Source organism: Oryx dammah, unplaced genomic scaffold (assembly GCF_014754425.2).
Source record: "Oryx dammah isolate SB20612 unplaced genomic scaffold, SCBI_Odam_1.1 HiC_scaffold_9, whole genome shotgun sequence".
Classification (NCBI taxonomy): domain Eukaryota; kingdom Metazoa; phylum Chordata; class Mammalia; order Artiodactyla; family Bovidae; genus Oryx; species Oryx dammah.
This window is the reverse complement of record NW_024070193.1, coordinates 12,063,563-12,090,233: the sequence shown is the minus strand read 5'-3', so window position 1 is coordinate 12,090,233 and position 26,671 is coordinate 12,063,563. Positions and strand designations below refer to the sequence as shown.

At 47.4% G+C, this 26,671-nt stretch overlaps 1 protein-coding gene across 4 annotated transcripts in view; it reads right to left on the bottom strand.

Annotated features, from left to right (window-relative positions):
* Nucleotides 1–26,671, bottom strand: part of NISCH (nischarin) — a 60,571-nt gene that overhangs the window by 13,941 nt on the left and 19,959 nt on the right. For 3 of the 4 annotated variants that reach the window (XM_040247135.1, XM_040247137.1, XM_040247136.1), the window contains exons 13-15: nucleotides 26,510–26,621; nucleotides 22,290–22,414; nucleotides 21,153–21,202 (exon numbers count right to left, since the gene is read on the bottom strand). In XM_040247135.1, the coding sequence (XP_040103069.1) occupies nucleotides 21,153–21,202; nucleotides 22,290–22,414; nucleotides 26,510–26,621 (287 nt within the window). Of the gene's footprint in view, nucleotides 1–21,152; nucleotides 21,203–22,289; nucleotides 22,415–24,876; nucleotides 25,961–26,509; nucleotides 26,622–26,671 lie in introns of those variants that run through there. The other variant, XM_040247138.1, reaches the window with a different exon arrangement.

The window sequence follows — 26,671 nt, the reverse complement described above, 5'->3', positions numbered from 1 at the left end:
CACACACCCCAGAGCCTGTAGCCTGCATGCTCTGGAGCCCCACGCCACAAGATCTCACGGGTCACACCTAAGGCCAGAGGCAGTCAAATACATAAAGGAAAAAGGAAAAAGCAACAATGAGGTATGTCCTCACACAGGTCAGATGGCCATCATCAAAAATATCCATGAACAATAAATGCTACAGAGGGTATGAAACAAAGGGAACTCTCTTGCACTGCTGGTGGGAATGTAAACTGATACAGCTACTATGGAAAACAGTGTGGAGACTACTTGAAAAACTACGAATAAAACTACTGTATGACCCAACAATCCCATTATTGGGCATACACCCTGAGAAAACCATAGTCCAAAAAGACACATGTACCCCAAGGTTCACTGCAGCACTGTCTGTAATAGCCAGGACATGGAAGCAACCTGGATGTCCACTGACACATGAATGGATCAAGAGTTTGTGCTACACATACACAATGGAATACTGTGTTGTTGTTTTAATCACTAAGTTGTATTTGATTCTTCCGCGACCCCATGAACTGTAGTCCGTCAGACTCCTCTGTCCATGTGATTTCCCAGGCAAGAACACTGGAGTGGGTTGCCTTCTTTCCCGAAGATCCTTCTCCAGGGGATCTTCACAACCCAGGAATTGAACCTGAGTCTCCTGCATCGGCAGGCAGATTCTTTACCACTAAGCCACCAGGGAAGCTCCAGGAGTATTACTCAGCCATAAAAAAATTTTTTTGATGTTCTAGTGACGTGGATGAACCTAGAGCCTGTTACAGACCGATGTTGTCAGAAAGAGAAAAATAAACATTGAACATTGACCTATATAGGTGGGATCTAGAAAAATAGTACTGATAAGCCTATCTGCAGGGAGGAATAGAGACGCAGACACAGAGGACAGAGCTGCGGACACAGCACGGGGAGGAGAGGACGGGCTGAGTTGAAAGAGGAGCCCTGAAACATCTGTATGACCACGTGTGAAAGAGTTAGTGGGGAGCTGCTGCATAACACACAGAGCTCAACCCATGCTCTGACAACCCAAAGGGCTGGGACAAGGTCAGAGGGCTGAAGGGAGGTTTAACAGGGAGGGGCTGTATGCATACTTCCAGCTGATTCATGCTGTTGCACGGCAGAAACCAACACATTATAAAGTAACTATCCTTCAGTGGACAATAAAAAAAAAAAGTCTTCTGGGATGTCCCTGATGATCGAGTGGCTAAGACTTCACGTTCCCAAAGCTGGGGGTCCTGGGTTTGATCCCTGGTCGGGAATCTAGATCCACATCCCACAAGTAAGAGTTTGTATGCCTCAGCTAAAAACTCCCGTGCTGCACCTGAGGGGCCCACATGCTGCACAAAGACCAAACATCCTGCATTCCACAACTAAGACCTGGGCAACCGAAGAAACAAACAATTTTAAAATTATATCTCTTGAAAAGGGAACCCTCCTACATTGTTAGTAGGAATATAAATTGTTACAACCATTATGGAGAATGGTACAGAGGTTCCTTAACAAAGTAAATATAGACCTACTACATGATCCAACAATCCCACTTCTGGACCTATATCCGGAGAAAGACTTAATTCAAAAAGATAACAGTGACCCCAATGTTCACTGCAGCACTGTTTACAACAGCCAAGACATGTAAGAAACCTAGATGCCAACTAAACAAACCTGAGCAACACTGACAGGTGAATAACAGACTACTACTCGGCCAAAAAGGGGATGAAAGGACGCCACTTGCCCCAGTAGGGTGGACCTAGAGACTGTCATACTGAATGAAGTCAGACAAGGACTAATGTCACATATCACTGTGTGGAATCCAAAGAAAGAATGGTGCAAGTGAACTTATTTATAAAAGAGTCACAGATGTAGAACACAAATTTACAGTTACCAGGGGGAAACGGCGAAGAGGGATAAATTAGGAGTCTGGGATTGACATAAACACACTACTATATATCTTCCATGAGGAAGAGGATACATGGATACATATAACTGATTCATTCATTCTACAGCAGCCACTAACACAACGTTGTGAAGCAGTTATACTCCAATAAAATTTTTTTCTGATCTTTCGTTGTTACTGTGTAGGAATACAAGAGATTTCTGTGTATTAATTTTGTGTCCTGCAAATTTACCAGATTCACTGATGAGCTCTCGTAGTTTTCTGGTAGTGTCTGTAGGATTTTCTGTGTATCTGCAAACAGTGACAGTATTACTTTCTCTTTTCAATTTGGATTTCTTTTATTTTTTTTTCTTCTCTGATTGCTGTGACTACACTCTCCAGATCTATGTTCAGTCAAATTGGCAAGAGTGCACATCAGGAGATCTTGGAGGATATGTTTTGAGTTTTTCACCTTTGAGAATGATGTTAATTGTGGGTTTGTTGTATGCGGTCTTTGTTATGTTGAGGTAGAGTCCCTCCGTGCCCACTTTCTAGAGAGTCTTTTTTTTCTTTTTAAAATAGATAACTAACTAACAAGGCCATACTTGTTATGTAGTACCTCTTGGCCTCTAATGCCCTTAGGAAAAAGGATATATAAAATGCAGCTGGGAAACCTCTTCTGTAAAAATCAGAGTAAACAGTAGAGGCTTTGGAAACTGACCCACCCACATAATTTTTTTTTTTTTAAAGCAGCTCTTTAAGAATGGAAAAATCAGTTTCCAGTTCAAGATAGCAGAATAGAAGGGCATCATCTCCTCCTGCGAGAACACACAAAAAAATCACACCTAGATGTTGAGCAACCACTGACAGGAGGATGCTGGAAACTACCAAAAAAAGACACCCCACATCCAAAACCAAAGAGGAAGACGCAGAGAGATGGCAGCAGGGCACAGTCATGGTAAAATCTAATCCCATACCCACCAGGCGGGTGGCCCAAAACCCGCAGAACAATACCAAAGAAGTTCTCCCACTGTTTCAAAGGCTCTGAACCCTACATCAGGCTTCCCAGCCTGGGGATCTGACAAAGAAATCATACTCCCCAGGGAATCTGGCCTTGAAGGTCAGTGAGATTTGATTACAAGACTTCCACAGGACTGGGGAAACACAGACTCCAGTCTTGGAGGGCACAAACAAAACCTTTCATACACGAAGATCCAGAGGAAAGGGGCAGTCACCCCACAGGAAGACTAAACCAAACTACCTGCTAGTATTAGAGGGCCTACGATGGAGGCACAGCTGGGCAGAGGCTCAGCACAGGAACGGGGCACCAGCAGCAGAAGGCCAGCAAGGTACCCCTAGGCATAAACCCTCTTGGAGTTCCCCATTAATTAGACTGTCAATTAAAAATAGGCAAAAGCAACAAAGCTTTACTGTGCGTCACAGGGAACTATGGTCAAGATCTTGTAACAACCGATAACGGAGAGTGATTTCAAAAGAATCTGTTTGTATACGCATGACTGAATCACCTTGCTCTGCACCTGAAACATCGTAAGTCAGCTATACTCCAATAAGACATAATTATATATTAAGGAAAAAAAAGAAAAAAAATAATAGCATGGAACTTTAATATCCACTTACACCAAAGGACATCCAGACAGAAAATCAATAAGGAAACATAAGCGTTAAAGATACAACAGACCAGATGGACTTGCTGATGTTTACAGAGCATTCCATTGGAAGCAGCAAAATACACTTTCTTTTCAAGTGCACACAGAACATCCCCCAGGATAGAGCTTATCTTTGGCCATAAATCAATCCTCAGTAAAGTTAAGAAAACTGAAAACATATCAGGTATCATTTCCGACCACAATGTTATAAGATCAGAAATCAGATACAAGAAAAAAAATGGCAAAAACCCACAAATATATTGAGGCTGAACAATATGTTACTCAACAACCAATGCATCCCCGAGGATATTGGAAAGGAAATAAAATACCTAGAGACAAATGACAATGAAAACATGACAACCCAAAGCCTATGGGATGCAGCCAAAGCAGGTCCAAGAGAAGCTGAAGCAACACAATCTGACCTCAGGACACAAGAGAAAATCCCAAATAAACAACCTAACTGTGGGACTTCCCTTGTGGTCCAGTGGTTACGAATCCACCTGCCAAACGCAGGGGACATGGGTTCAATCCCTGGTCTGGGAAGATCCCACATGCCACAGAGCTACTAAGCCTACGTGCCACAGCTTTTGAGCCTGTGCTCCAAGGCCCATGCTCTGCAACAGGAGAAGCCACCTCAATGAGAAACCCATGTACCGCCACTGCACAGTAACCCCCACTTCCTACTAGAGAAAGCCTGCACAGAGCAAACACCAGTGCAGTCAAGTGCACACACACACAAACACACACCCGCAAATGAACCAGAGAAAGAACAAGTAAACCCCAATGTTAGCAGAAGGAAAGAAATCACAATGACCAGAGCAGAAATAAATGATACAAAGATAAAGAAAACAATAGAAAAGGTCAAGGAAAATCAAAACTGGTCCCATAAAAAGATGAACAAAACTGACAAAGCTTTAGACTCAAAGGGAAAAAACAGCAAAGAGGGCTCAAATCAATAAAATTAGAAACAGGGACTTTCCTGGTGTACAGTGCATGAAAATTCACCTGCCAATGCAAGGGGACACTGGTGTGATCCCTTGTCCAGGAAGATCTCACACGCCATGCAGCAACCAAGCCCATGCAGCACAACTACTGAGCCCAAGAGCAGCAAATACTGAAGCCAGCACACACTCCAGGGCCTGGAGCCCCAACTGTCGCGTCCCCGGGCTGCACCTTCTGAAACCCACGTGCCCAGGGCCTGCGCTATGCGAGAGCCGCTGCAACGGAGAGTGGGCCTGCCTCACCATAACCAGGAAGACGGCGTGCAGCCACAAAGAAACAGCACAACCGAAGACTAAGTATTAAACAGAACCAGGAAGGAAAAAGGCTAAGTTACAACTGACACCACGGACGTACAAAGGGTACGAGGCTACTACAAGCAGCTATATGCCAATAAAATGGACAATCTACAAGAAATGGACAAATTCTTAGAGACTGAACCAGGAAGGAACAGAAGCCGTGAACAGACCAATCACAAGTTCTGAAACTGTGATGCAAAAACTCCCAACAGAAGTCCAGGACCAGAGGGCCGCACAGATGAATGCTATCAAGCATTCAGACACTTGACACCTATCCTTCTGAAATCCTTCCAAAAAACTGCCAAAGGAGGAATACTCCCAAGCTCATCCTATGAGGCCACGATCACCCTGATACCAAAACCAAAGATACCACAAACATGAAAATTACAACAGCTTCCCTGGTGGCCCAGAGGTTACAAATCCGCCTTGCGATGCAGGTGACACAGGTTTGATCCTTGGCAGGGGAACTAAGATCCCAACACCGCAGAGCAACTGAAGCACACACACTGCAACGGCCGAGCCTCTATGCTCTGGAGTCTGCACACCACGGCTAGAGCGCCCATGAGCCACAACGGAAGGCCCTGCGAGCTGCAACTAAGATGCCATGCAGCCAGACAAATACACGCTAAAGACAGAAAAGAAAGATTACTGGCCAATATCACTCAACATGGACACAAAAAGTCCCAATAAGACACTAGCAATAACACAGTAAAAGGTTCATACACCAGGATCAAGTGTGATTTACCCCAGGGATGCAAAGATTTTTCAATATACACAAGTCAATCAATGTGATACACCACATTAACAAACTGAAGAATTAAAACCATATGATCATCTTAATAGATGCAGAAAAAGCTTTTGACAAAATCCAACACCCATTTACAATTAAAAAAAAAAAAAAAAAACCTCTCCAGAAAGTGGGCACAGAGGGAATCGACCTCACCATATTAAGGCTACATACAACATCATTCTCAAAGGTGAAAAACTCAAAACATTTCCTCCAAGACCTCCTGATGTTTACTTCCGCCCCTTTTATTCAACACAGTTCTGGAGAGTCTTGTCTCAGCAACCAGAAAAGAAACGGAAATAAAAGAAATCCAAACTGGAACAAGAACGTAAAATTGTCACTGTTTGCAGATACACAAAGAATCCAAAGACACTATCAGAAGACTATGAGAGCTCATCATTGAATCTGGAAAGTCTGCAGGATACAAAATGAATGAAAGATCAGAAAAAACTTTTATTTGAGTATAGCTGCTTTCCAATATTGTGTTAGTTTCTGCTACACAATGAATGAATCAGTTCTATGTATACAAATATCCTCCTCCTCCTCTCTGACCTCCCTCACACCCTCATCCCCACCCCAGGCATCTAGGTCATCACAGAGCACCAAGCTGAGTTTCCAGGGCTACAGAGCAGGATCGCGTTAGCGCTCTGCACATGGCAGGCACGTGCATGTCTCCTAACTTCCCGCTCTACTTCATACACCCTCGCGCCACCCCCACCCGTGTCCACAAGTCCATTCTTTCTCATTCCTGCCCTACAAGTCAGTTCATCTGTACCATTTTTCCAGATTCCACATGTATGTATTAATAAACCATCTGTATTTCTTTCTGAATTTCTTCACTACGTATATCTCCAAAATACAGAAATAGCTCCCAAGCTCAATATCAAACAAAAAACCAAATCAAACTATAGGCAAAGACCTAAATGGACATCTCTCCAAAGAAGACATACAGATGGCCAAGAGGTACATGAAAAGATGCTCAACATCATTTATTATTCAGTTCAGTTCAGTCGCTCAGTCGTGTCTGACTCTTTGCCACCCCATGAATCGCAGCACGCCAGGCCTCCCTGTCCATCACCAACTCCTGGAGTTCACTCAGACTCACGTCCATCGAGTCAGTGATGCCATCCAGCCATCTCATCCTCGGTCGTCCCCTTCTCCTCCTGCCCCCAATCCCTCCCAGCATGAGTCTTTTCCAATGACTCAACTCTTCGCATGAGGTGGCCAAAGTACTGGAGTTTCAGCTTCAGCATCAGTCCTTCCAAAGAAATCCTAGGGCTGATCTCCTTCAGAATGGACTGGTTGGACCTCCTTGCAGTCCAAGGGACTCTCAAGAGTCTTCTCCAACACCACAGTTCAAAAGCATCAATTCTTCGGCGCTCAGCTTTCCTCACAGTCCAACTCTCACATCCATACATGACCACAGGAAAAACCATAGCCTTGACTAGACGGACCTTTGTTGGCAAAGTAATGTCTCTGCTTTTGAATATGCTATCTAGGTTGGTCATAACTTTTCTTCCAAGGAGTAAGCATCTTTTAATTTCATGGCTGCAGTCACCATCTGCAGTGATTTTGGAGCCCCAAAAATAAAGTCTGACACTGTTTCCCCTGTTTCCCCATCTATTTCCCATGAAGTGATGGGACCAGATGCCATGATCTTCGTTTTCTGAATGTTGAGCTTTAAGCCAACTTTTCCCCTCTCCTCTTTCACTTTCATCAAGTGGCTTTATAGTTCCTCTTCACTTTCTGCCATAAGGGTGGTGTCATCTGCATATCTGAGGTTATTGATATTTCTCCCAGCAATCTTGATTCCAGCTTGTACTTCTTCCAGTCCAGCATTTCTCATGATGTACTCTGCATATAAGTTAAATAAGCAGGGTGATAATATACAGCCTTGACATACTCCTTTTCCTATTTGGAACCAGTCTGTTGTTCCATGTCCAGTTCTAACTGTTGCTTCCTGACCTGCATATAGGTTTCTCAAGAGGCAGGTCAGGCGGTCTGGTATTCCCATCTCTTTCAGAATTTTCCACAGTTTATTGTGATCCACACAGTCAAAGGCTTTGGCATAGTCAATAAAGCAGAAATAGATGTTTTTCTGGAACTCTCTTGCTTGTTCCATGATCCAGCGGATGTTGGCAATTTGATCTCTGGTTCCTCTGCCTTTTCTAAAACCAGCTTGAACATCTGGGAGTTCACGGTTCACGTATTGTTGAAGCCTGGCTTGGAGAATTTTGAGCATTACTTTACTAGCATGTGAGATGAGTGCAATTGTGCGGTAGTTTGAGCATTCTTTGGCATTGCCTTTCTTTGAGATTAGAATGAAAACTGACCTTTTCCAGTCCTGTGGCCACTGTTGAGTTTTCCAAATTTGCTGGCATATTGAGTGCAGCACTTTCACAGCATCATCTTTCAGGATTTGAAATAGCTCCACTGGAATTCCATCACCTCCACTAGCTTTGTTTGTAGTGATGCTTTCTAAGGCCCACTTGACTTCACATTCCAGGATGTCTGGCTCTAGGTGAGTGATCACACCATCGTGACTTTTCAGTAAATCTTTAATCCAATTTCCTGCTGATAGGTGGGGCTGTGCTCTCTCCCTGTAGGGTAATGGAAACCTCTTCCAAAAGGACTTATACCAGCACACCTCCCAGAAGAGCTGCTGACCCTGAGAGGCAGGCCACTGTCGACTCACACCTCTGCCAGAGACTCCCGGACAGTCACAGGCAAGCCTGGTTCAGTGTGTTGTGGAGTCACTGCTCCTTTCTTCTGGGTTCTGGGGCACATGAAGTTTTGTTTGTGCCCTCCAAGAGTCTCTGTTTTCCCAGTCCTGTGGAAGTTCTGTAATCAAATCCTGCTGACCTTCAAAGTCAGATTCCCGGGAGATTCTCATTGACATGTTAGGAATCAGTGAACTAAAGTGAACTGGAGTGGGTGAATTTAATTCAGATGACCACTGGATCCACTACATGGACAAGAATCCCTCGGAAGAAATGGAGTAATCCTCAGAGTCAACAAGAATCCAAAATGCAGTGCTTGAGGGCAATCTCAAAAACCGCAGAATGATCTCTCTTTGTCTCCAAGGCAAACCATTCAATATCACAGTAATCCAAGCCTATGTCCCAACCAGTAACGCTGAAGAAGCTGAAGTTGAACAGTTCTATGAAGACCTACAAGACCTTTTAGAACTAACACCAAAAAAAGATGTGCATTGAGCACAGAGGACTGGAATGCAAAACAGAAGTCAAGAGATATCTGGAGTAGCAGGCAAGTTTGGCCTTGAAGTACAAAATAAAGCAGGGCAAAGGCTACCAAAGTTTTGCCAAGAGAATGCACTGGCCCTAGCAAACACCCTCTTCCAGCAGCAGAAGAGAAGACTCCACGCATGGACATCACCTGAGGACCAATACAGAAATCAAGTCGATTATATTCTTGCGGCTAAAGATGGAGGAGCTCTATCCAATCAGCAAAAACAGGACCTGGACTCCGGCTCAGACCATCCTTATTGCAAAATTGAGGCTCAAATTGCGGAAAGTAAGGAAAACCACTGTAGGCTATTCAGGTATGAACTAAATCAAAGACAGACACGCAGTCAGAGGCAAATCAAGAGAGACAGTAGGGGAGACAGAGACAAGAGACAGAAAAGAGGGAAGGGGGCAGAGAAAGGGGGGGAGAGAGAGAGGGAGGGAGACATGGGGAGGGAAGGAGGAGGGAAAGAGAGGGAAGAGGGGAGGAAGAGATAGGGGAAAGGGAGAGAGACAGAGAAAGAAAGGGGTGGGGAGAGCAAGGAGGAGAGAGGGAGAGAGACAGAGTCTGAGAAGGAGCGAGGCAGAAACGGAGGGAGGGAGGGAGAAAAAAGAGCATGAGAGAGAAAGAGGGAGAGAAACAGAGAGGAGGAGGGAGGGAGAAATAGAGAGTGACAGAGAGAGGCCGAGAGGAAGGAGGTCTGAAGGCAGAAAGAGAAACGAAAGAGAAAGAGACAGGAAGAGAGAGACACACAAAGAAAGAGAGACCGCGAGTGGGTGGGAGAAAAAGAGAGAGACGGAGGAAAAGGGAGAGAGAAGGACAGAAATTGAGAGGGAGGGAGAAAGAGAAGCCGAGAGAGACTGGGAGGGAGAAGGACGGAGAGAGAGAGGGGGAAAGAGACAGAGAAAGAGAGAGGAGAGGGAGGAGAGACTGGGTGAGACAGAGGCAGAGAAAGGCCCAAGGGGGAAGGGAGAGAGACAGGAGAGACAGCGAGAGGGAAAGAGGGTGGGCAAAGAGCAGGAGAGAGACGCAGAGACAGGGAAAGAGGCTAAGCCTGACGGACAGAGACAGACAGACAGACAGGCAATGGGGAGGGGAGGAGAGAGAGCAAGGAAGAGGCGGGAGACAGAGGGGGTACAGAAAGAGATCAAGAGACAGGGAGGGAGGGAGACAGACAGAGAAGGAAACAGACAGGGAGAGACCAAGAGAGGGAGTGGGAGGGAGGGAGAGAAAAAGAAAAAAGGGTGTGAGGTGCGGGAGAGAAAGAAAAAGGGAGGGAGAGAGAGACCAAGAGAGCGTGCGGAAGAAAGACACAGGAAGACAGACATACAGAGAGGCTGGGAGGGAGAGAAAGGCTGAGAGGAGGAGGGAGGGAGAGAGAGATTCAGAGAGACAGATCCCAAAAGAAGGGGGCAGGCAGGGAGAGAGAGGGAAAGAAAGAGAGGCAGTGGGAGGGCCGGGGGAGAGGGAAAGAGAGGCAAGGCGGCAGGGAGAGAGACAGGGCAAGAGAGACAGACAGTGAAAGAGGCTGGGAAAAAACCAGGGCACAAATGAGCCTACCTAAGAAAACAGCCTCACAGACAGAACAGGTTCAGTTGCCAAGGGGGAGCAGAGGAAGGAAGGGATGGACTGGCAGTTCTGGGTTAGTAGAGGCAAACTCTGATATTGACAACGAATAGGAACGTCCCTGGTGGCCCAATGGTTAAGAATCTGCCTTCCAAGGCAGGCGACGCGGGTTAGACCCCTGGTTTGGGAACTAACATCCCACATGGCAACTAAACCAGCTCGTGACAGCAAGAGTTTCGAGTCGCAACTACCGAGTCCACGCGCTCCAGAGCCCGTGCTCCACAGCAAGAGAAGACCGAGAGCTGCAATCAGAGAAAGCCCACACACTGTAACGAAGACCCAGCTCAGGCAAATACACAAAGTCACATGTTTAAAAAGGTGGGGGGAGAGACGGGGGAGTCCTGGGGGCAAAAGTGGAAACCAGAGGCGAGGCACAGATGGTGGGGTGACAGGCCAAGGAGGGCACGTCTCCTGACACAGCGGCAGCAGCAACACAGTGGTGCCAACCAGGTGCTGGGGGGGACCCCAGACACCTACGGGGACTGAAGGAGCCTCCATGAAAGCAGGCAGGATGTGGTGGGGGAAGGAGGGAGGGAGAAAAAGCAGAGGCGGGGTGGGGGGCACCCCTGAGGGGTGGCTGGGGGAGTGAGCTCCCACACTTGGAAGAGCCCACCCGTGGTGCAGGGATCAGCAGGGAAGGGGAGAGATCTTCTCAGGAGAGGGACATGGGGCGGGTACATGACAAGGGTCTCTTCAACCTGCTCAGGACCCAGGGAGCCTGCTGGGGTCCAGAGTCTGAATCTCCACCCCTCAGGGACCCCCTGGCTGTGCAGGTCCTGAGCCTAAGGCCAGCCCTGCAGGGCCTTTTAAGGCTATTTTTCCCCTGCTACTATGATTCTGTTTAGCTTTGTTGTTGTTGCACTTTTACTTTTTCTAACATATTTTCTAGTTTTATTTTTTATTCCTTTTTACTGTCTGCTCCTTGTCTGTTGCTTTTTTTGGGGGGGTGGGGTGGGAGAGGGCAGCACTTTGTGACCTGTGGGGTCATGGTTCCCAGGCCAGGGAGCAGGCTTGAGCTCCTGCGGTGGAAGCACTGAGTCTAAACCCCTGGACTAACAGAGACCCTCAGACCCCAGGCAATATTAATCAGCATGGGTTCTCCCTGAGGTTCTCCTCTCAGCACCGAGACCCAGCTCCACCCATGGCCTGCAAACTCCAGGGTTGGACGTCTCAGGCCAAGCAATCAGCAAGACAGAAACAGTCCCACTCACCGAAAAACAGAGAGAGAGACAAAAAATACGATACAGACGAAGGAGCAATGTAAAAACCTACAAGACCAAATAAATGAAGAGGAAACAGGCAATACACCTGAAAAAGAATTCAGAGAGTAATGACAGTAAAGATGATCCTAAATCTCAGAAAGACAATGGAGGCACGGGTCGAGAAAATACCAGAAATGTACAACAAGGACCTAGAAGAGCTAAAGAGCAAACAAACAGTGACGAAAAACGCAAGAACTGTAATGAAAGATAACACCAGAAGGAAATGATAGCAGAGTAACTAAAGCAGAAGAATAAATAAAATCGAAAGAACTGTTGAGGAGCAGAATAAAGAAAAAAGAATAAAAATTAAAAAGGACAGCCTCAGAGACCTCTGGGACATCATTAAACACACCAACATTCAAATCACAGGGGTTCTGGGAGGAGAGAAAGGGTCTGAGAAAATATTTGCAGAGATTATACTTGAAAATTTTTCTAACACAGGAAATAGGCACCCAAGTCCAGACAGTCCCATACAGGATAAATCGGAGAAGATACATACAGAGACACATATTAATCAAGCCAACAAAAATTAAATTAAAAAAAAAAGGCAACAAATAATATACAAGGGAATCCCCATAAGGTTATTAGCCGATTTTTCAGCAGAAATTCTGAAGGCCAGACAGGAGTGGCAAGATGTGTTTAAAATGATGAAAATGATAAATCTACAACCAAGATTAGGCTACCTGGCAAGGATATCATTCAGATTCAATGGATAAATCAAAAGTTTTACAGACAAGGGATTTCTCTGGCAGTTAAAACGCCACACTTCCAATGCATGGGGTATGGGCTCGATCTCTGGTCAAGGAAGTAAGATTCGATGTACTGAAGAACGCAGCCAAACAAAAAAAGTGAAAAAAAAAGCTTTCAGACAAGCAAAAGCTAAGAGAATTCAGCACTACCAAATCAGGTTTATGACAAATGCTTAAAGAACTTCTCTAGGCTGAAAACACAAAGCGAGAAAAGGCCCCATTAAAAACAAATTCAAAGCAATTAAGAAAATGGTAATAGAAACATGCATGTCAATAATTACCTACAATGAAAATGGATAAAACGCTGCCACCAAGACACAGATTGACAAAATGGATGAAAAAACAAGACCTGTACTATCTAAAAGAAACCAGCTTCAGACCTACAGTCACATACAGACTAAAAAAGAGGGGATGGAAAAAGATATAGTCCATGCAAATGGAAATGAAAAGCAAGCTGGAATAGCATTACTCACAGCAGATAAAACAGACTTTAAAATAAAGACTGTTATAAGAGATAAGGAAGGCCAGTACATAATGACGGGATCAATCTCACAAGGAGGTATAACAATTATAAATGTTTATTCACCCAACACACGAGCAACTCAATGCATAAGGCAAATGCTAAGAGCCATAAAAGGGGAAACTGACAGTAACAGAAATAGAAGGGAATTTACCACCCAACTTACACAATGGACAGATCATCCAGATGCAAAATAAATAAGGAAACACAATCGTTAAATGATACAACAGACCAGATAGATTTGACATCGACAGAATGTTCTACTCAAAAGTGGCAGAAAACACCTTCTTCTCAAGCATACCCGCAGTACATTCTCCAGGATAGATGACATCTTGGGTCACAAATCAAGGTTCACTACATTTAAGAAAATAGAAATCATATCAAACATCTTTTCCAACCACAGCACTATGAGATTAGAAATCAATTATGGGGGGAAAAACTATGAAAAATACAAAACACATGGAAGCTAAATAACATGCTACTAAATAACCAAGAGACCACTGAAGAAATAAAAAATACATAGAGGACTTCCTGGTGGTCCAATTGTTAAGACCTGCCTGCCAGTGCAGGGAACCTGGGTTTGATCCCGGGTCTGGGAGGATTCCACATGCTACAGGGCAACTAAGCCCGTGCACCCCAACTACGGAGCTCACATGCCACAAACATGGGGCCCACGCCTCTCACTGCTGACGTCCACACAGTCCGGAGCCTGCGCGCCTCCACCACTGGGCCTGCTCTGCCTGCTGCAACCGCGGAAACCCGCGCCCTAGAGACCGTGCTCCACAGCAAGAGAGGCCCCCACACACAACCAGAGAGGGGCCCCCACGCACAACCGGAGAGGGGCCCCCACACACAACCGGAGAGGGGCCCCCACGCACAACCGGAGAGGGGCCCCCACGCACAACCGGAGAGGGGCCCCACACACAACCGGAGAGGGGCCCCCCCCCACAACTGGAGAGGGGCCCCACTATTACAGTTTGAGAAAGCCCACCCGCACCAACAAAGACCCAGCGCAGCCATAAATGAACAAACTAATTCAGAAAGATACACGCATCCCTGTGTTCACGCGGCACAAGACACAGAAGCCAAGACACGGAGACAACTTAAATTCCCATGGACAGCTGAATGGACAAAGGTGTGGTGCATATACACAACAGAGTGCTGCTCAGCCATAAACACAGGACAAAACAATGTCACGTGGAGCAAACATGGGTGCCCTGCGAGACCATCACACTAAGTGAGGTAGGTCAGAAAGACAGAATGCCACATGACATCACCGACATGCAGACTGCAAAACAGGGCAGACAGAGAGTGAGGGAGGAAAAAGAGAAAGACAGAGAGAAAGCAGCAGAAAGAAAATGGGAGACAAAGAAAGAGGCACGGTGGGAGAGAGGAAGAAAGGGAAGCAAGGAGACACCAACAGAGACAGGGAGGGAAGGAGCTAGGGAGAAGGAGACAAGGGGGAAGAACGAGAGAGAAGGCAGAGAGAGAGAATGAAGGGAGAAAAAGAGAGAGGTAGGGCTGGGGCGGGGGGAGAGAGAGAGAGAGAGAGAAAGATAAACAGAGAGACAGGGAGAGAGACAGAGAGGGTGGGAGGGAAGGAGAATTAGAGAGAGACACAGAGAGAGAAGAGGGAGTCAGGGAGAGACTAAGACAGACATAGGGAGTGAGAAAGAGATGCAGGGACAGAAACGTGACAGACAAACAGAGAGGGAGGGAGACGGACAGACAGAGAGACGAGGCTGGAGAATGACAGAAAAAGCAGCAGTGAGAGCGAGGCAGACAGACATGGAGGAGGAGCAAGGAGGAGGAGGAGGAGCGAAGATGCGAGAGACAGAGCGAGAGAGACAGAGAGAGACAGAGAGACAGAGACAGAGAGACAGAGACAGAGAGACAGAGCGAGAGAGAGAGATGGGGGGAGAGAGATGGCAGGGGAGAGAGGAAGAGGAGACGCAGGAGAGAGAAGGGAGAGGGAGAGAGGGGGACAGAGGAAAGGACGCACAGAGAAAGGCAGAGGACAAGAGAGAAAGAAGAAAGAGGGAATGGGGGGGAGGCACGGGGGGAGGGGTCAGACAGAAAAGGACCAAGTGGGATGGGACGAGAGACAGAGAAAGAGAGAGCGAAGGAGAGAGAGAGGCCAAGGGAGGAGGAGGGAGGGCGGGAAAAAGAAACAACAAAGAGGAAGAGAAACTGAGCAACAGGGCGAGAAAGAGAAAGGAGAAAAGAGAGAGAGAGGAGGAGGGAGGCACAGAGTCAGGGAGACAGGGAGGGACACAGACAGAGAGACCTAGACAGAGAGAGGCAGAGGGGAAAGGAGAAACAGATAGGGAGCAGAAAAACCAGAAAGGGAGAGAGACAGAGAGAGAAAGAGTGGGAGGGAGGGTGTAACAGAGAGAAGGGAGGGAGAGAGAGACACAGAGAGAAAGAGAGTGAGACAGGGAGAGTCAGGGAGAGACAAGACAGGTGGAGGGTCGGAGGGGGAGACAGTGAAAGAGGGAGGGAGAGGGACAGAGAGAGAGAGCGCAGGAAGCAAAGAGAGAAACAGAAAGAAACAGGGAGGGATAAAGACGGACTGAGAGAAGGGGGAAAGAGTAGGGAAAGAGACAGAGAGAGAAAGAGTGTGGCGGGGAGAAAGGGGGGGAGAGAGAGAGAGGAAGGTAGGCAGAAAGAGAGAGACAGAAAAACGGAAAGGGAAGGACGCAGGCAGAGAGGGGCGGTGGGGGGGTCAGAGAGACCCACAGACAGACCAGGAGAGAGACAAAGACCAAGAGGGAGGGAGGGAGGAAGGGAAAGAGCAAGAAAGAGGCAGAGAGAGACCAAGAGGGAGCGAAACAGAAAGAAGCGGGGTTCGAGATGGGTAGAGACAGACAGTGAAGAGATGGACAGAAAATGAAACAGGGAGGGGGAAAGGCACAAGACAGACCTGCCAACACAACAGCCTCACAGACACAGAGAACAGACTTTCAGTTGCAAAGTGGAGGGGAGGAGGGCAGAGGCGGGCGGGGAGGAGGGAAGAGGCGGGCGGGGAGGAGGGAAGAGGCGGGCGGGGAGTTCCAGGTTAGCAGATGCAAACTCTGATGTTTACAAATGTCCCCGGTGGACCAGTGGTCAAGAATCTGCCTTCCAACGTAGGGAATGCAGGTTAGATCCCTGGTTGGCGAACTAACATCACACGTGACAGAGGGCAACTAAACCAGCTGGTAACAACTAGAGAGCCTGTGAGCCTCAGCTACTTGGTACAGCCCATGCTCTGCAACAAGACCAAGAGCTGCAACTAGAGAGAGCCCACACACTGCAACGAAGACCCAGCTCAGGCCAAAAAGGACGGGTGAACAACAGAGTCCTGATGCATAGTGCAGGGAACTAGATCCAATCTCCTGGGATAACCATAACGGAAAACAACTTTAAAAAGAATGTGCATATATGTATAACTGAGTTACCTTGCTGTACAGAAGAAATACACGAGAGGTCTTAATGACTCAGATAACCACAATGGTGTGGTCACTCACCTAGAGCCAGACGTCCTGGAATGCAAAGTCAAGTAGGCCTTAGGAAGCATTACTACAAACAAAGTTAGTGGAGGTGATGGAATTCCAGCTGAACCATTTCAAATCCTAAAAGATGACGCTGTTAAAGTGCTGCACTCAACATGCCAGCAAATTTGGAAAACTCAGCAGTGGCCACAGACTGGACAAGCTCAGTTTTCATTCCAATTCCAAAGAAGGGCAATGCCAAGGAAAGTTCAAATTATCGCACAATTGCACTCATTTCACATGCTAGCAAGGTAATGCTCGAAATCCATCAAGCCAAATTTCAACAGTACGTGAACCAAGAACTTCCAGGTGTACAAAATGGATTTAGAAGAGGCAGATGAACCAGAGATGAAATTGCCAACATCCACTGGATCATAGAAAAAGAGAATTCTAGAAAAAAACATCCACTTGTGGTTCACTGACTACGCTAGAGTCTTTGACCATGTGGATCACAACAAACTGTGGAAAATTTTTAAAGTGATGGGAATACCAGACCACCTTACCTGCCTCCTGAGAAATCTGTATGCAGGTCAAGAAGCAACAGTTAGAACCAGACGGAACGAGAGACTTGTTCAAAATGGGGAAAGGAGGACGTCAAGGCAGTATATTATCACCCTGTTTATTTAACTTATACACAGAGTACATCATGCAAAATGCCGGGCTGGATGAAGTACAAGCTGGAATCAAGATTGCTGGGGGAAATATCAATAACCTCAGATACACAGATGACACCACCCTTACCACAGAAAGTGAAAAGGAATTAAAGAGCCTCTTGATGAAGGTGAAAGATGAGCGTGAAAAAGCTGGCTTAAAACTCAGTATTCAGAAAATGAAGATCAAGGCATCCCGTGTCATCACTTCATGACCAATAGAGGGGGGAGCAATGCAAACAGTGACACATTTTATTTTCTTGGACTCCAAAATCACTATGGACGGTGACTGCAGCCATGAAATTAAAAGACATTTGCTCCCTGGAAGGAAAGCTATGACCAACCTAGACAGCATGTTAAAAAGCAGCGACATCACTTTGCCGACAGAGGTCTGTACAGTCAAAGCTGTGGCTTTTCCAACAGTCATGTACGATGAGCGCTGGACCATAAAGAAGGCTGAGCGCTGAACAATTGATGCTTTTGAACTGTGGTGCTGGAGAAGACTCTTGAGAGTCCCTTGGACTGCAAGGCGATCAAACCAGTCAATTCTAAAGGAAATCAACCCTGAATATTCACTGGAAGAACTGATGCTGAAGCTCCAATGCTTTGGCCACCTGATGTGAACAGACAACTCATTGGGAAAGATTGAAGGCAGGAGAAAGGGACGACAGAGGATGAGACGGCTGGATGGCATCACTGACTCAATGGACCTGAGTTTGGGCAAACTGGACATAGTGAAGGACAGGGAAGCCTGGCGTGCTGCAGTCTATGAAGTCGTAAAGAGTCGGACACAACTGAGCAACTGAACAACAAGACCCTCCCATCAGGAAGTTTACACAAGCCTCTTAGCCTCCTCCATCAGAGGGCAGAGAAGCAAGAAGAACCATAGTCCCACAGCAGCTAAAACAAAAACCGCATTACAGAAAAGTTAATCAGCGTGAAAAAGCAGAAATCTATGTCCCAGATGAAGGGACAAGATAAAACCCCAGAAAAACAACTACGTGAAGTGGAGATAGGCAACCTTGCAGAAAAAGAATGGAGGCAAAGAATGAGAAGACGCAAGAAATGTTTACCAAAGACCCAGAACTAAAGAACACACAGAGAGAGTATCCATCTCTCTGCTGTTGAAGGAATCAACAGCAGAATAACTGGGGCAGAACAGAGAAACGACCTGAAGGAGAGAATAGTGGAAATCACTGCCGCAGAACAGAATATAGAAACAAAGAAGGAGAATGAATGAAGACAGCCCAACAGACCTCTGGGACAACAGTAAACGCACAAACATTCGCACTGTAAGGGTCCCAGAAGGAGAAGAGAGAAAGCACCTGAGAAATTATTTGGAGAGAGAATAGCTGAAAATTTCCGTAACATCGGAAAGGAAATAGTCAACCAAGTCCAGGAAGCACAGAGAGTCCCAAGCAGGAGAAAGCCAAGGAGGAACACAGCGAGACACAAAGTAATCAAACTGACAAAAATTAAAGACAGAAGTAAAGTATTAAAAGTAACACGGGAAAAACGACAAATAACAGACAAGGGAACTCTCATCAGGCTATCAGCTGATTTCTCAACAGAAACTCTACAAGCCAGAAGGGAATGGCACGATAGATTTAAAGTGATGAAAGGGAAGAACCTAAAACCAAGAATATTCTATCCAGCAAGACTCTCCTTCAGATCTGATGGAGAAATCAAAAGCTTTCCAGACAAGCAAAAGTTAAGAGAATTCAGCACCACCAAACCAGCTTTACAACAAAAAAAAAACAAGGCAGGAAACCAAGAGAAGGAAAAGACCTACCCGAAGAAAATAAACCCAAAACAATTAAGAAAATGATAATGGGATCATATATATCGATAATTATCTTAAATGCAAATAGATTAAATGCACCAACCAAAAGACACAGCAGATGAAAACCTGTGGATGTATGTACTCCCACTTATCAAATGACTCTGCTTGACCCCCCAAATTGTAACTATTTTGTTAGGTTAATCATCTTCCCCTTATGGTTTGCAATTGTAATAATCTTTTATTTTTTGTCTACTGACTCTGCAAACTGATAAACATCTTTCACTAATGAGATTATGTAAGTATTAATCACTTAATACCATTGTATCATGACTGGTCAACAAAAATAAAAGAACTCTATATCACCAGAACTACCATTCAATAGGAAAACCTGTAATCCCTTTTTAAAATCCAAATACATATCAGAGTTATCTCAGAATTTTTTGAAATACAGCCACTGTGGACAATAGTCTGAAGGTTTCTTAAGAAACTAAAAGTACAACTACCACATGAGCCAATAACCCCACTCCTGGGCATATACCTTGAGAAAACCTTTAATTCAAGATGACACGTGTACCCCAATATTCACTGCAGCACTGTTTACAGCAGCCAAGGCAGGGAAGCAACCCAAACGTCCATCAACAGAGGAATGGAAAAAGAAGATATGATACACAGTGGAGTATTACTCAGCCACTAAAAAGCACGACATCACTGCACCTGCAGCAGCATGGATGGATCTAGAGTGTCACACTGCGTGAAGCGAGTCAGACAGAGAGAAATGTCACATGGCACCCCTTATAGGCAGAGTCCAGAAAGAGATGATGCAGTGGCCCTATCTGAAAACCAGAAAGCAGACTCGAGGACTTGGAGAACTTGGAGAATTGCCAGAGGGGAAGGATAGTTACAGAGTTTGGGATAAACATGTAAACACTGCTAAATTTAAAATGGATAAGCAGCAAGGTCCTACGGTATAGCACAGGGAACCCAATGTTATGTGGCAGCCTGGATCAGAGGGGCAAGAATGGATACATGTATATGTATGGCTGAGTCCCTTAGCTGTCCACCTGAAACTATCACAATGATAATCACCTAACTCCGAAATAAATTATAAAGTTTAATAATAAAAAAGGAATGAAATTACAAAAAAAAAAGCTTTTATACATATATATAAAGAATACATATATATATTTTAGAAACTGTTTAGAATTTAGACTTAAGAAATTTTGCCTAAGTAAAAAATTTACAACATTTTGATTCCACTTGTTAACTTAGTATGAATAGAATGCTCGATTTCTATTTAAAAAAAAAAAGATATGAACAAGCAACAAAGGTTTACTGTATAGCACAGGAAACTGTAGTCAGAAACTTGTAGTCAGAACCTATAATGGAAAATAATTTCAAAAATAGTATATCTGTATACGTATAACTGAATCACACACAAAAAAGAATTCTACTTTTTGAAATTTAGTAATGTTTATCTTTTTGCCAGTTTCTTTAGATGTTCTATGGACATCTAATAACAATGTATGAGATACAAAATTTTAAATGTATTCATGTAGGATATAAGATTAACATAAATTAATATAAATACAAATCTATTATAGTTTAATTATTATTCAAGATGATCCTCTTATTTTTTCTACATTTAATAAAATATTCTCACAGAAATGTTAGTATGTTTCACTATGATTATAATTTTTTTTCTTTTCCCTTTTATTTCTTTTGATTTTTGCTTTATGTATCTTTCTTTCTTTGCTGTCAGGAGTCTAATAGGTTAAGATGTCAATCTTGTTTGTGAATTGTACCTGTTATCATGAAATCATCTTTGCTTCATTTAAAAATATATAAATTTTTTAAAAAAGAAGAATGGAACAATCATTTTTCAATCACAGATTGTACAAAACAGGCAATGGACTAAACTGGCCTTGACATGCTGACCCCTAGTACAGGATAACACTTGTGAAAAGCAAATTTAGGGATTAGAACTGTGAAACAGACCAGAGCCCATTTCATCTGTTTGTTTATTCAAAGGAAGACCTAACTCTATGCAACTTCCGTGAACAGATTTTTCACACAATCTTGGTTACTACCAGCCCATGCTGAGCACAATGCAGAAGGCCCCGAGTGTCTTCCACAACAGCCTCTGCCCTACCTCACACCGCCAACAGCTCCCGGCACGTCCCTTAAATCATCAGAAGGTGCCTGTCAGGAAAGGAAACACAGTCAGCCCCCATCTACTCAGCCACGTCCTGGCAATCACCAGGTACCAGCTCTGAGCCCTCCCTCATGGCCCTGCAGGAAGCGCCCCACTATCCCCACTCCACCTTGTGGCAGATCCTGGGGCCTCGAGAGACAGAGAGTCACCCAGTTACCCTGCCAATGCACAGCAGGGCTGAGGCTCCCACCTGGGTCTGACTCCAGTCCACGCTTCCAACCTCTGGACCAGAGCCTCTCACCCTCCACAGCTCAGCTTATGCCTCTGGGTCTGGCACCTGAACGTTCCCTGTGCCATACCAGAGTCTGTGTGGACTGTCTACCAATCTGGTATTGGGCCAGGAGAGGACACGGTGAGCAGAGGCTGTGTAGGGCCTGGCAAGGCCTCCCAGTGGTCTCTGGGCAGCAGAGAAGACCTAGGGCTCAGGAGCCTCCTACTGTGCCCCTGGGTAAAGGGAGAGTGTTGGGGAGTGCTGGGACAGAGCAGAACTGCCCACTGCCCCAGTGCCAGGACCGTGTTGGTGAGCAAAGACAGGGCTGGGCAGGCTCAGATACCAAGCACACTCCCCACACACACAGCAAACGAGCCCCTCGCACACCTGCCGGCCTCTTTCTTCCCGAGACAGGAATTAGCTCAGGGACCCTCAGCAGCAGCCACAGAGGAGGTAACAGTCACAATGTATCCCAGAATATCAGGCTGATGGGTCGAAATGGGCAAAATGGCCGAGGTGTCAGACAGCAGTGCAGAAACTTCTTGATGGGTTTGGAATGCAAACAAGCCCCCCACCCCGGACCTTTTGAACTGCCTTCCTCAGGAAGTCTGTTCACAGGCACTAAGGGTTACCTGGCTTCTCCCCCCAGGACCCAGTGAGAGAAAACTGCCTATCCCCATCAGCCCAGAGAGAGAGACAGACACACAGATGCTAACTGAACAGACTCTGAACCACACAGCAGAGCGCTCTCAAGCACCGGCCACATCTGCCATGACTCCAGACCGGCCACCTCCTACTTGCAGACAGCTGGAGGCAGGAGAGCGGGCCACAGGGGAGGAGGAGGAGGAGGAGGAGGAGGTTACCTGTCCCGCAGAGATGGACTCCAAGGAATCAGAGCATCCTCCTGCAATGGACCGGTCCTCAAGAGTCAGACTGTCGGTGGATGAGAGGCTGCTGGCCAGGGCCTCCTCTTGCACAAACATGATTCCTAGAGAGAGCAGGGGCAGGCGGGTGGGGCAGGCGGGGCAGGAGAGCAGCCATTCAACAAATGGGGCTGCATCCTCAGGCTACAGCATGGCTGGGGGCTAATCAGAGCCCCCAAATCAGGCAAGTGGATTACAGAAGAAAATGTTACAACCAAAACCTTAAAATAACTAGAAGAACGAACGCCCGCTCATCTAATCTCAGGAAGGGAATTTCTGAGCCTGAATCCAAAGAAAGAACTTGAGGTGTGACTACATATAACTAAACTTCTGTAAGAAAAAAAAAAAAAAAAACTTGAATGAAATGAGAAAAAAGTGCTCACAGTATTTGTCAAAGGCTTGTATCTTTACTCTATAAAATGCTCTTACAGGTAACAAAAAATGGGGGAAAGAAATGCCACTAGGAGGCTGCAAAGAACGAACAGACATTCCACAAAAGAACAGCCAGTGGGCAGAACACAGGACCAAGCTCACCCTCCCGAAACATCCAAGGGAGTTTTGCCTCTCACTTCAGCAAAGGTCAGGCTGTGTGGCCCAACTGGGCAGAGGCAGGCTCTGCGGGGAGAGTTGCCCCGCCCGTTCAGAGAGCAGTTTGGCAAAATGTCCAGGAGTCTTACACGTGTTTGCTCCTAGAGCCTCTTCCTGGGGACAGAGCTGAAAAGCCTCTCCACCCCACCACCCAACAGCCCTGGGAAGCTCTGCGGATCCAGGAGTCCCAGACCCCTCATCAGAAGGCTGGGCCTGCTTGCTGGGTCGGGTTTCCTCTGGGGCTGGCAAGGACAACCCAGGCCCAGCTTCCCACAGGACACACCCAACTGACTCTCCCCAAGGCCACCGCCCATGGGCAGCACGCTCTGACTCATTCAGGCTGTTTTTAAAGCCTGCTGAGGTTGTTGTATGAATTTAGCTCATCTGGGTCCATTATTTCACTCCAAACATTTCCTAGACTGGTTGAGGGTAAAATGTTTTTTAACTTTCTCCTAAATGCAGCTGGTTAGATGAATGCTGGGTGTCAACCCCTAATTCCACCAAAATCTCGAGGAGGCCAGGGCTTGCCTCCATGGCCTGACTTTACCAACAGTCACCACGGCCCAACAAAATGACTCAAAAAGAGCTCACAGAGCCCTATACCCTTGTCCAGCTCAGTTGCAGCCTGGGGTCAAGACAACCTGAACAGCCCAGGTCCTCTACTCATGGGCTGGGCAGGCAGATGGTCCAAATCCAGACCCGGCGCCCCCCTCCCACCAGAGCAAAGCAGCAGGGGCTGTGCGCAGGCAGGAAGGGCGGCAGGCACACAGCCAGGCATGAGGCATGCTATTCTCTTCCCGGAATCCACCCCCTCCTCCCTCACGCGCTCAGATCCTACCATCCTTTGAGAGTCACCTCACATACACCTCCAGAGCAAAATCCTCGCTGCTCTAGACAGACCTCTCTTTCACAAATGCCCCAAATCATTCTGCGCCATCCTCCCTTGGGGGTACAGCTCAGCTTCCCAAGAGGCTCCAAGTTTCTCAGGGGACTGTCCTGGTCATCTGGAAACCGTCCCCCACACACACAGGCGGGGGGCCCTTACTGGCCGCTTCTGATGGACCAGCAGCGCCAAGTGCTTCCCCAGCGTGAGCTCGCACACGCCTCCCATTATTTACCACACCTCATCAAATCTAAGACGCGGAGACGTGGCGCCATCTTGGTCTTAGCAGGCGTCCGCGGAAGGTGTTCCCACAACTCCATCACGAATACCAGCTGGCTGACAGCAACTATGAGACGCCACTGACTGAAAGACGCACCTCAACTTCAGAGGCACAAGGTAGGAATGCATGCATCTTAGAGTCGATGAAGTAGGGTAGAGAAAACAGAGCTTCTGGAGGCAACAAGTTGCTTCAGGGACCACAGCCAGGGAAGCTGGGATGTAAACTCAGGGGACCCAGGCCAGGCGCCTGCTCTCCTAACCACGTCTCTAGAGCCTCCTCTCAGCCCCTGGACGTGGCCTGGCTGGAGAATCAACTCCGACACTTCCCACATCAGTCCCTATGGCCACAGCCCTCCATGGCTCCAACAAGCTGGGCTGGCAGGTCCTGAGGTGACCAGAGGCCTGGTGTTTAATGGATGTTTAATGTAGAAGTATGTCCACTTCTACAAAAACGGGCCGGGAGCAAAGCTGCTCCCTACAGGAAGAAACCCTTGCCCATACAGGCAAGGTCCAGTAGCACATGACTGAACACAAATTTCTGTGGATTCCTCCACATTAGCAATAAAAAGCAGCATTTTCCTGTCACTACCCTCCCAAACCCTGTTTGGAGCTGAGGAAATGTGAATAGGGACAGTCTTTCTGCTTCCTTCCTGGACTGTGGTCTGTACAAACAAGTGGTCAGAAAGGGCCACTCAGGGGACAGGACAGGGGACATCAGAATGCCTAGACGGGGCCCAACCTTTATTGTTTCTCACCAAAAGGAAAGAGATGTGCACACAGAGACATCCACTGCAGTTTTATTTGTAAGAGGATCTGGAGACAACGTCTAAATGTCCAGCAGAAGGACTGGGAAAGGAAGGGGGAGGACTACAGTGAGCCACTGCGTGGTGTGCCCCCGGAGCGGGGCCAGTGAAGGGGACCGAGTCTGGCTCTGGCTGCTGCAGAGGCTTAGCCACCAAAGGGGGGCTGCCCACAACTGCAGCTGTGGGGGGCAGACACCTCCCTCGCCACCCACAGCTCACTCGCTTGCTCACACTCACTGATTCCTTGCCTCGACAAAGGCAGACTGAGAACTGGTGGGTCCCCAGCCTGGCGGGCCAGCCGCACCTCCCGGTCCCCAGAGCCTAGCCATGCAGACCCCTGCAGGCCCCAGGGCTGTGCCGGGCCGTGTGCGGTGGGGAGGGGGCCTGAGGAGGGCTCTGGCCGCTCGACAGGAGACAGGTCAGGGAAGCATCTTCAAAGTGATACAGGCCCCCTCCCCTTTTACATTAAAAAAAAAAAAGAAATAGAAAACCAGAATTTCTCAGTCAAGAATGTTACAAGAGCAAACAGATGATGACTCCAGCACCGACGTGCCCCGTCCACTCTCTGGCTCACGTCCACGGCTGCGACCTTGGTGAGCTGCCCTGCACAGGCTCTCTGACTTCACCCAGCATTCTTCACATCCCACCTTCCCCTTTCGGCGGTAATGGCTGCAGGCCACTCCGGACCACGGCTTAACCTCCTTCTCTCTCTCTCACGCCCGCCGTGGCCCATGTTTTGCTGGCAGAAACAGCGCTGTGCCGAGCATTTCACCTCCCCCTTCCCTGTTATCTTAACCCACTAAGATAAAATCCCCACCAGCGGGGTTACCAAGTCAAGGGATGGGAACGTTTTTCTGGCTCTTGAAACATAGGGTCAAACTGTTTTCCCAAGACCTCACACCAAGTTCTCCAACTCCAGGAGCCTGGGCGGGCGGCGTTCTTTCCTGTGTGTCCCGAGCCTTGGCTCCACTCGGGACGGCACACCCTCCCCTCTTCCGTGGGGGCCGGGCCAGCAGACACTCATGGGACCTGCTTCACTCACTCATCTCCGAGGATGCCTGGGTTCAGAGGTGAAAGCCCTTTGAAAACGCTAAGACAGTGGGTCGGTGAAAGGGATTGGTCTTTCCATGGGTCCACCAACAGCCCATCTTGGCCCCACCAACACAGCGTTCGGGGCTGGGTCACACTACCAGGGCCACGGCGACGAGGCACACTCCCCACACAGGGACGGGGCGGGGGGCCACCTGACTCAGGGAAGTAACCAGGAGGCCTGGCTTCTCATTAACAGGCAGCCAGCCTGCCCACACTGCCTGCAGGTGCTTGGGGTCCTTATGGGCCAGCAGCCCTGAGCCTGTTCAAACAGCACACCCCGCAGTACCCTAGAGGAACTGGATGTGGGTGTCAGAGCAATGGGGAGTCTTCACTGAGCAAACTGAGAAATCAAGCCAGGTACCCCCCAGCCATGCGCCTCCCCAGGAGGGGCTGGTGTGCAGACAGCACCGTGCCCTCCCTGCATCCGAACCCGCTCCCCCAACCCCAGCCCAGCTGGGGGCCTGTGCAGGGCCTGTGCAGCTCCATCAGGGAGGCAGACACACACACATGGTTACCTTGGTTGGAGAGGATGGGCTGGGGCAGGGAGGCAGAGGTGGGAGCCGCGCTGGGTGGGGAGCTGCTGGGTCTGACACAGGGGGCAGCAGAGAGCCGAGAATCCTCACTGACCTGAGGGGGAGTGCCGAGTCAGCCAGGCAGAGGTGAGAGATCCAGGAGAC